The sequence below is a fragment of the Gossypium hirsutum genome, chromosome A10 (assembly GCF_007990345.1).
Source record: "Gossypium hirsutum isolate 1008001.06 chromosome A10, Gossypium_hirsutum_v2.1, whole genome shotgun sequence".
NCBI classification, from domain to species: domain Eukaryota; kingdom Viridiplantae; phylum Streptophyta; class Magnoliopsida; order Malvales; family Malvaceae; genus Gossypium; species Gossypium hirsutum.
In genome coordinates, this window is record NC_053433.1 from 36,409,126 (window position 1) to 36,420,346 (window position 11,221).

At 29.4% G+C, this 11,221-nt stretch overlaps 1 protein-coding gene and 1 pseudogene across 1 annotated transcript; both read left to right on the top strand.

Annotated features, from left to right (window-relative positions):
* The first annotated feature begins 2,682 nt into the window (after positions 1-2,682).
* LOC107897124 (uncharacterized) lies at positions 2,683-6,284 on the top strand. Its single transcript, XM_041079155.1, has 6 exons — positions 2,683-2,909; positions 3,019-4,181; positions 4,298-4,592; positions 4,698-4,834; positions 4,926-5,001; positions 5,096-6,284. Exons 1-6 carry the CDS (start codon positions 2,702-2,704, stop codon positions 6,160-6,162), a joined length of 2,946 nt encoding a protein of 981 aa, XP_040935089.1. The 5' UTR covers positions 2,683-2,701; the 3' UTR covers positions 6,163-6,284.
* Positions 6,285-6,879: 595 nt separating this feature from the next.
* LOC121203332 (uncharacterized) lies at positions 6,880-9,951 on the top strand (annotated as a pseudogene).
* Positions 9,952-11,221: the final 1,270 nt, after the last annotated feature.

Sequence of the window (11,221 nt, forward strand, 5' to 3'; positions counted from 1 at the left end):
AGTCTTTATTTATATTAACCGGTTAAATTATATATAAAAATTAGATTAATTTATATTTTATGTATCATTATATTAAATTATTTAAATATTTCATATTATTATATTAAATTGTTTAAATATAATTTATTATTATATTTAAGTTTTTAAAATATTTTATGTTTCATTAATTTTATAAATAATTTATATTAATTACTTAAAATGTATTTAAAATTTATAGTTAATGTATAACTTAATTAATTTTTAACTTTTCGCTATCATGTTTAAAAAGGATATTTTAATCTTTAACCATAATTTTTTACAACAATGGAGCATATTTTTTCAGAGTACTTTTCAACTACAATAGCAGGGAAGAACTAGCCCGAAAAGAGATTATTTTTAAATTAAAAAAAGTTTGGGACTAAATTCTAAATATAAAAAAATAGAGGTATTTAGAGCAGATTTTATCCTTTACAAATATATATACATACAATATTTTTCTGCCAAAACAAAAAACTAGGACACCACCAGGGATTTAAATAGCGGACCGAAACCGCTATAGCGGCTGTTATATAGCGGTAGCGGCGCCGTCCGAAACCGCAACGGCTGAAAATAACGGTGTGAAGCGGAGTCACACCGATAACGGTGGGTCGCGGCCGCAACTTAACGGATAACGGCCGGTCGCGGCAATAACGGGACGCTATTCCCGTTATATCCCGTTATAGTGAATTAAAAAAAATCCATCTCCCTCCTCTAAATAAAAATCAGTAGAAACAGTGAAACTTAATAAAACAAAAGGGAATATATTCCCCTGCAAAATCAGTGTTTTCAATCAAAAAAAGTAAAAAGAAAGCAAACAAAAACTGAAACCAAATAAACAGCAAGCAAATAAGCAATCAAAATTCAAAACTCCTTTCTCATATTTCGGTCGCTAAACTGAAACCCAAACGGCAAACAAAGTAAACTGATCACTTCACATTCAGATTCAGAGACTGATAATCTTCAAGTAAGTACCTAAAACTTCGTCTTGTTAATTCTTGCTTGTTTTTGCAGTAGATTCAGAGTTTTTTTGAGAGGATGATAGAGTTTAGACTTTAGATCACAAAGTGAATCAATCCCTTACTAACCGTTGTAAGATCCAGAAAAATGAAATCAATCCAGCAACGAAGATGAAAACGAGCAAGAGAAGAGAGATCTTGGAAGCTGGAAAGTGGAAACTGGCGTTTGATTTCCCTCTTGACTCTTCTTCAGTTTTTCTTTCTGTTTCTGATATTTCTGACGTTTGATTTCCCTTTTTCTTTATTTTTTTCATTTTTAATGTCTTTACTCCTAGCCAAAACCAAGGCACCGTTTAGGCTTCCAATATTTTCATGACAGGTCACTGTTTAATGGGTGTAAATTTGGCACTTTGACTAAAATTAATAGGCTGTAAAATTAATAGGCTGTAAGACTTGAAATTAGAATTCATTATAACTGTTAAACATATATATGTATATAATCATTTTTAAAATAAAACCAGTATATATTATTTAATGATAATGATATCCTTACTATATTTATTAAAATTAATATAAAAAATGAGATTTAATTTGAATGATAAAATTGAGGATTTGAAAGTTTTTAAATATGATTATTGTTTGTATTTTTCTATATGTATTTTGGATTTAAATTGATTTTTTTTTGTATTTTGTATAAAATGTAAAAATACTTTTATATTTTAATATTTGCTACTTTGTAAAAAGGTTATGTTTTTTTAATTAATTTCCAATCAAGTTAGTGTTTAGTTGACTCTTGACATTAACTTATCGACAATTAAGTATAATATAAATATTTATATTCTATTTGTTTAATTTTTATTGATATAAATTTTAACATATTAATAATTTATGAAATTAAATTTTTATGTACACATATGGAGTTTTAATAATTTTCTTGTGTAATTATATACTATGCTAATGCAACCATAAAAAATCATCTATACTATAAATTAAGGAGTTGATTGAGTTGATGTAACCTAATAACCGAGACCAAACTCAATTAGAAAATTATTATCCATTCATTTTATAAAACAACAAATATTATTTTGAGGTATTTATATATTTTTATATTTGATAAATTTAGAAAAAAAATACATGCATATAAATGTAAATAATGACATTTGAAATCCAACATTAAAATCATCTTAACTTTATCATTTCATGCCCTTAATTTTCATAGCAATTTTTTTATAAATATATTACGTAAATGTTTTCACATGCTATTTCTATAAACTAGTAAGTATTTAAAGTGGAAAAGAGTGAATTCCACCTCTCACTCCCATCCTCTTTTAACTTGTTGAAGCAAAGTATATTTGGGTTGATTTATTAGAGTTTGGAGAGATTTTATAGAAAATGAAAATTGCATTGATAACAATCATATTATTATATTTTTTAATATGAAAGCTTCAATCTTATCAGGTTTATAATTTTACTTTATATGTTATTTTTAATTAATATTGTAATTATAATTTATAATGATAATTAGTTATTATTTATTATTATTTTAAAATTTCATAACTTTCATAATTTATTATTTATTATTATGTATGAATTATGCAATAAATTTAAATTTTCCATGTTAATGATGTTTACTTTTTTTTGTATTATATTGTTCATAATATAAGTAATGAGTTGCTTATATTTCTAAATATAATTTTATGTTTCTTATATATAAATAAAAATAAAGCATGCCACCATGTGAAGAGTTCCCGACTAAAGGATTGGAGGGTGCACCAAGTAATGATATAGGTTGGCACTTTGGAACTCTAGTGCCAAATGCGAGAGGAAGTATCGTATGTAAACTTTGTGGTAAAGTTGTGAAAGGAGGAATAACACGATTTAAAGAGCACATTGCTCATAAAACCGGCAATGTTGCACCATGCCCTAATGTTACTGGTATGTGATACTTTATTATTATTATTAAATGTTATTGTAAATTTATCAATAAAGATTATATATAATTGATAATAATATAAAGTGTGAATTATTTTTATTTTATTAACAGGTGTCATTAGAGAAAGTATGATGAATGTACTAAAAGAAAGCAACACAAAGAAAATAGACAAAAAGAGGAGAAAAGATGAATTCTTATCTCAATTAACAGAAGAGGAGGATGAGCATGAGGGATTCATTGATGAGGTTTCTGCTATAAGGCAAGCAACTCGAGAAAGTATCCAATCACAACACGAGTGGCATAGAAGGGAAGAATTCAGACGAAGTACTGGTGGTTGGGATAACATTTATGAAGAAGGGCGATCTTCTCATGGATCAGCTAGAGAACATAATCGAGAAAGAACAAGTAAATCTATTCCAGGTGAGTCTGAGTTTACCTTAAGGGGAGCTATACCTGAATTGGTTAGAAGCAAAAGTTCAAAGCAACCAAAGGTCAATGACTCTTTTTTAAAGATTTTTCGAAGGAAGATAGGTGAAGCGGTATCTAAATTTATAATATATGAAAGACTTCCTTTTCAATTAGCAAGCTCTCCATGGTTGTATAACTTAATTCAAGTGGCAACAGAAGTTGGACAAGGTGTAAAGCTCCCAACACCTTATGAGGTTTCAGATGTGTATTTGGAGTCAGAGTATCAACGAGTTCATGATTGGGTAAATGTACTAAAGACTCATTGGAAAGAATTGGGTGCAACTCTAATGTGTGATGGTTGGACCAACAGTTTGAATCAAATGCACATCATTAATTTCCTTGTTTATTGCAGTAAAGGAACCATTTTTTGGAAATCGGTAGATGTCTCAAGTGTCCGTAGTAGAGATGCTGAATTCTACTACCGTTTGTTAGATTCAGTTGTAGAAGAAATTGGAGAAAATTACATTGTCCAAATAGTGACTGATAATGAGGCAGCAATGAAAGCTGCTGGAAAAAAGTTAATGTTGAAAAGACAATATCTATATTGGACCTCATGTGCAGCTCACTGTTTAGATTTATGCCTTGAAGATATTGGGAAAAAGCCCAGTGTAGCAAAAGTGTTAGATGAGGCAAAGAAAGTGACTTGCTTTATATACAATCACATTTGGACTGTTGATTTGATGAAGAAGTATACACAAGGGAAACAAATACTTCGACCCGCTCTTACTCGATTTGCAACTCATTTCATTCAACTTGAAGAGATAACAAGACAAAAGCAAGGTTTGAGAGAAATGTTTAATTCAAAGGTCAGTATTTTATAATTAGTTAATATAATTACTTAAATATAGTAACCTTTAGTGATTTTATTAGTTCCAAATAATTTAAATTATATTATTTTAAAATTTTTCTTATGAATATATAGGAATTTAAAGAATCAAAATGGGGAAAGCAAAAGTCAGGGCCTGCTTATGAAGCCAAAAAAATTATTTTGGGAAAAGATTTTTGGAAAAAAGCCAATGACCTCATAAAAGTTTATGAGCCCTTAGTAAGAGTATTGAAACTTGTGGATAGCGATGAAAAACCAACGATGGGCTTTATTTATGAGGCTGTTGATAGGGCTAAACGAGCAATTCAACAAAATTGTCGATATTTCACAGAGTATGAAAAGATTATTGACAATAGATGGAATTTTATGCATTCCGACTTGCATTCAGCTGGTAAGATAAAATATTTCATATAATTAAGAACTATTTTTATATTTTATTATTTTAAGCTTTAGATTATTATTATTATTTGATGATATTCTTATAAATTATACTTAGGTTATTTTCTCAACCCTCAATTTCAATTTGGGGTGGAGCATTCTGAGAATGTATTAATAGAAACATTAGAAGGTACACGATCAGTAATTGAAAGATTAGAACCTTCTATGGATACTCAAGTCAGAATGGTTAATCAGGTTAGATTCAACTACTATTATTTGTAACTTAGTTAAATAATTTGAAATAGAATTTTTATTTTTATTTTTACTCTATCTTTTATTTATGCAGTTGTTATTATTTAGAGATAAACATGAGACATTCGGTACTCCACAAGCACAAAGAGCTTGGAAGCAAATGAATCCGGGTAAACAGTTAATTAAATTATTTAATTTAATTTATATTATTTAATTATATTGTACATTTTAAAGTTATTTTGAAATTTAAATAATATTATGCAGCTGAGTGGTGGATGATATATGGCACATGTGTTCCCGAATTACAAAAATTAGCAATTAAAGTGCTTAGTCAAACAACTTCAGCATCAAATTGCGAACGAAATTGGAGCACATTTAGTTATATTCACACCAAGGAAAGAAATAGGTTAAAGTATAAAAAACTTGAAAAACTAGTGTTTACCTATTATAATATGAGGCTTAAGATGAGGCATCAACAAAGAATGAGCACTGATGATATAAATGCTAGTTTTAATCCTATCAGCCTTGATTATATCTTTGAAGATGTTGATCCACTATCAGAATGGCTTCATGAGAAAGAGAATCCATTGTTAGATGGTGAAAATGCCGGTGTGTTGCCTGTGGATACCTCTGATGATGAAATGGATGTTGATCAATCGCAACAACAAATTTTGTCTCATTCAAGTTCTAGTTCAACTCCAAGTCAGAGTGGCGATGGACCCGATGGTGGTGGTTTAAGTCCAATTGATGATGATGACGAATATAGTGGTGATAGAGGTGAAATTAGGTCTTCTAGTCAGTATGGAGGAGAATATGGGGGTGGTACCACTGGTGGACATTTTCGTGACAGATCAGAGTTTGATGGAAATATGTTTCCTGAACCTAGGAGAGATAGAAGTGAACCTAGAGCTCCATCAAAGGGAAAAGGCAAGAAGCATACTTCTATAGGCTCTTCATCTGGTAGTGGTAGGAGATCGAGTTCTAGTAACCTTGGGTATAGTGATTCATCTACTAGCACTCAAGGTTTTTATCCACCAGAACAACCTTCACATGGTTATCCACAACCATATGGTTATTATCCACCATTTCCTAATTATGGTGTGCCATACCAGCCTCAAATGTATCCTCCTCCACCAATGTATCACCCACCTCCACCTTTCATGTATCCTCCTCCTCAAATATATCCTCCATATCAATTGAATGAAAACCAATGTGAAAATGTTGCTTTTTTTGGATATATTTTTGGACAAAGGCCAAGAGAATCAAGTCAAGAACGCTCCCAAAGTGAAGGTGAAGGATTTGATCTTCCTCGTCATTCCACTAATTGGTGAAAACTAAATCGTGCCACTATCATTATTTGTAAGGTATGTTTTTTTTAAAGAAATCCTTTGTTATTGTTCTTAATTTTGATGATATTAAAACATTTAAAATAATATATATCTTTAGATAAATGAATGAAGTATATTTTATGAAAAGATAATGAAGAATCGAAGCATGTTAAATTATATATGAAAGTAGAATGAGATGAGAATAAGTGGTAGGAAATAGGAATAATTAATGAGAATCTATTCATTAATTTATCTATTCCTTTTTTCCTTTTGCAGCTTATTTATATCTTCACTATCTTCAAAGCTGTCAAGAAATATTGAAGACATCTCTCATGTATGAATTCTCAATTCTTTTATTTATAAAAACTTTCAAACTTATTAAATATGATAAATGTTTAATATTTCTTTTTTTTACTTTGTTATTAGTTAATATAACATTCTTAGAAAATTCGTAAATAAATATAAGAATAATTAATGATTATAAAAGTTGTGTTCTCATGTCATATTAATAAAAGTTCATAACTGTTAGAAAACACTCTAAAAATCATTAAAAGTGACTTTTTATAATTATAATTATAATTATTATGTTTTACAGTAAGTTGTGCGAATTTGAAAAAAATTCACGACCGCGATACCCGCAGTGACCGCGATAGCGTCCGTTATGTCCGCGACCGCAACAAACGCGACGCGACCGAAAACGCGACCGCGACCGCAATTTAAATCCCTGGACACCACCAAAAACATTCCACAAATATGGCTTCTTGTTTCTCAATGACTTGTGTTTTTCTTGCTTTCCTTGTTGTCGCTTCCTCTCTCGGCCATGTCGTTCGTCACCATTGCTATCTGATTCAGGTGACCGACAAAGGGCAAACCATACTAAAGACATTCAGAAGCTGAAGCTGAGGAGAATCAATGCTTATATGAACAAGATCAATAAGCCTGCTTTCAAGACCATTCAGGCATCTTCTTTCTCTACTAACTATTGTGCTAGTCTTGGTTTCTTCCTTCCTGCAGCTTGTGTTAATTACATGGCTTGTTCGCACGCAGAGTCCGGACGGGGATGTCATAGACTGTGTTCTATCTCATCTTCAACCTGCTTTTGATCATCCTGCGCTTCAAGGCCAGAAACCTCATTTTGTGCAGGAGGATCCGCCGGAGAAGCCAAAAGGCTATAAATATACAGAAGCAGTGGCTGAATCTGAAAGCTTCCAGTTATGGGCAGATTCAGGTGAATCCTGCCCCGAAGGGACTGTTCCAATCAGAAGAACTAGGCAGAAAGACATACTAAGAGCAAGTTCTATTACAAGATATGGAAGAAGACACGTAAGGAGAGACTCAACAGGCAGCGGCCATGAGGTTAGTAAAGGCAATTAGTTTTCCATTACAAAGCTTAATTAATATAACTTGATATATCCCTTTTGCAGCATGCTGTTGCGTTTGTAAAAGAAGACGAGTATTATGGAGCAAAGGCAAGCTTAAACGTGTGGGCGCCTCGTGTGAGCAATAAATATGAGTTTAGCTTATCACAGATATGGGTAATCTCGGGTTCTTTCGGCAATGATCTAAATACCATCGAAGCTGGTTGGCAGGCATGTCCCTGGCCTAAACTACTTTTACTTTCAGTCATCAGCAGCATGGCAAATATGAATAATTATTACAGTCATTCATGTTTCTTCAGGTTAGCCCTGAATTGTATGGAGATAATAACCCTAGGTTCTTCACATACTGGACTGTGAGTATAATAAATTAATATCTACCAATCCTTTAGTGTTGAACACAAGAGTGTCTTCAAATGATGATTTAAGTTTGAATCTACAGACTGATGCATACGGAGCCACTGGCTGCTACAACTTGCTTTGCTCTGGTTTTATCCAAACCAATAACAAGGTTGCCATTGGAGCTGCAATCTCTCCAACCTCATCTTATAATGGCAGACAGTTCGATATCGGCTTAATGGTTTGGAAGGTACAAAGTTCTTAGGGAGAAGAAAATAAAATAAAGGCATAATGTCTTCAACTTTATTTCTTTGTTTTAACTTTTCAATATGCCTTTTTTTTTTTTTTGGAAACTACCTAAAATAGATTGAAAATTATGTCTCATCACCAATTAATTAATCTTTAATATTTTTAAATATATATATAATATATTTTTTAGTTTTACAAAAGAAAATTGAATGATTTTATATTTTTTAAATTTTTAAAAATATTAATTAATTTTTATAAGATATTAATTTCACAGTTCATGTTAATAAAATTAATATTTATTAATCTTTTCATTGAATCTTAGATAATTTAATAAAAATTCAAAAATTAAAAGAAATGAAAATTTAAATGAATAAGAATATTTTAAAAAAAGTAATTATCATAAAATAAACAAATGTGGCAATGCCTAGTTTTCGAGAAAGCAAGTTTGTATTTGTTGTTTTGATTAGCTTAGAAACACTTTTGCACCTCCAATATTCGGTGCCTTTGACTTGCTAGCCTCGAGAATACCGCGTCATTAAATGCACCTTAGATTTTTAAGCTTTGTTTAAAATGTAGTTTACCTCTAAATTTGCTAAAAACTATCATAGTCGACATTTGAAATTTTTACACTTGTTAGCACTACGTCATATATATTACTCGAATTTGTTAATTTTTTTATTTTTTTTATTCTTTTTACGACTTAACATGTAATTTATCCTCTAATTTTATTTAAAAATATTTAATTAATATTTAAACTTGTCTAAAAACTATTTAGCTAGTATCTAATTTTTTCTAAAAAATTATACTCTTTCTTAAATTAATTTGTATTTTAAAAATATTTTTAATTTTTAATTCATATTCGTCACGTGTTATATTGAGAGGATTGCATGCGTTATTATAGAATTGACCATCAATATCACATTAACACAAACTAATGATGTTAGTGCGAAAGTATCAACTTCGGTGACGGAATACAAGTTCAAATACTAAATATGCAAAAAAATTTAAGTACCAACTAAGTACTTTTAGATAAGTTCAAGAGACAAACTACGTATTAACCATTAAGTCTATACTACTAGTTTCAATCATTTTATTGGTTGAACTCTACATAAGGTCCCTACACTATGCAATGTTGTGGATTTAGTACTTCAATTATTATTTGATAGATGCTCTGTTAATTATATACATAGTACAGGGACCTTCTACAGAAATTTCCATATAAGATTGTGTGTTTCATTTCAGGATCCGAAACATGGAAATTGGTGGTTAGAATTAGGATCAGGAATACTGGTGGGGTACTGGCCAGCAATATTGTTCAGTCACCTAAGAAGCCATGCGAACATGATACAATTTGGAGGAGAGATAGTGAACAGTAGATCATCATCAGGAGGGTTGCATACGTCAACTCTAATGGGCAGCGGCCATTTTGCCCAACAAGGCTTTGGGAAAGCAGCTTATTTCCGGAACCTGCAGAGGGTTGATTGGGATAATAATTTGTTGCCTATAACAAACTTTCGCCTCTTGGCTGATCACTCTAATTGTTATGACATCACACAGGGAAGAAACAACCTTTGGGGAACTTACTTTTACTATGGAGGCCCTGGAAGAAATGTAAGGTGCCCTTGAGATTTCCTTTTAAACACACACACGCTCTAAGGGTAACTTTTTCTTTTTTAACTCACAATTCAACCCCGACGACTCAACTACAAGTATTCATTTCTTTAAAAAAAATGTTTATATTCATATTTTTAGTTTAGACTTTCATTCATTGTACAACACTACCCTATCCTTTATATGAAAAAAAAAGTAATAATAAATATTCCTATGAAGTTTTTTTATTTATTTTTTATATAAAAATATATAGAAAACAATGTAAACTTGGAATAAATCAAAAAAAATAAACTTACATGGATTCCATTCTCCATTTCCAAACCTTCAACTTTACTATTTTAATAAAAAAATTATAAAATTTATATGGATAAATTTGATTTTATTGTTTAAATTTATATTTAAGATTTTTTTTCTTTTTTTATTTCAAATTAGTATTTGAATTTAGTTTTCATGAAACATTTTAATATATAAAATGAGATGATGAGCACCAATTAAGTTGTTACACATGGTACATATAGTACCTACCATGTCAACAAACACATTAAAAATATAAAAATATGTTCAGAACCAAAAAAATATTTAAAAAAATCAAAATTTTCCATAAATATAAAGAATTATTTATTATTGAATTTTTCAAAAATAAAAAATACTATTAAAATTTATTTAAAATTTTAATAAAGTTTAAAAAAATTTTAGAACATTCAAAAAAAATTTAAAAAGAAAGTAAATATTTATTTAAAAAATACAAAAAAATTATGGAATTTGACCCACTTTGACTAGTATTGATTGATGTTGATCATCGACCAAAATCTTTTTCCAGTAAAATTTGAGCCAAAAGTAAGTAGTTTGATCGATAGCTAATTTAAATAGTCAGTCAACATGGTCAGAGTAAGTCAATGCTAGTCAAGCAGCTCAAAGTTGATATTTTCTGAATTTTTATGTATTTTGAATCTTTGATTTTTCTTTCGTAATTTTCAATGAAATTTTACATTTTTAAAATTTGTTTAAAACTTTAGTGGCAAATTATATTTTTAAATTTTTTTTATTTTTATAAATTTTAAAATACTTTTTTTTCTAATTTTATAAAAATTTAACTCATTTTCAGCTTTTATATATATATATAAAAAAAAGAATTAGGCGTGGTTTGGTTTCTGGAATTTCTTTTCTCTTTACATTTTCTGTTTCTATTTTGTTATTTTCAGAAAACAGTTATCATTCACCAGTTTTTTAAAAATTAATAAAAAAATTAATAAAAAAAATTATTTTTAATAATAAAAAAATTTTATATCCATTATATAAATTCGAACAAGTGTAACAAATTTAATATTTTAAAAATTATTATTTTTATCATTTTTAATTTTAAAAATAATTTTCAGTGAATTGTTTTCTAATTTCACGTATTTTAATTTTCAATTTTAAAAAAAAATTAAATAAAGATATTCTTTTTCAATGTTTTTCAATGAAAACGAACATGAACTATATTTCTT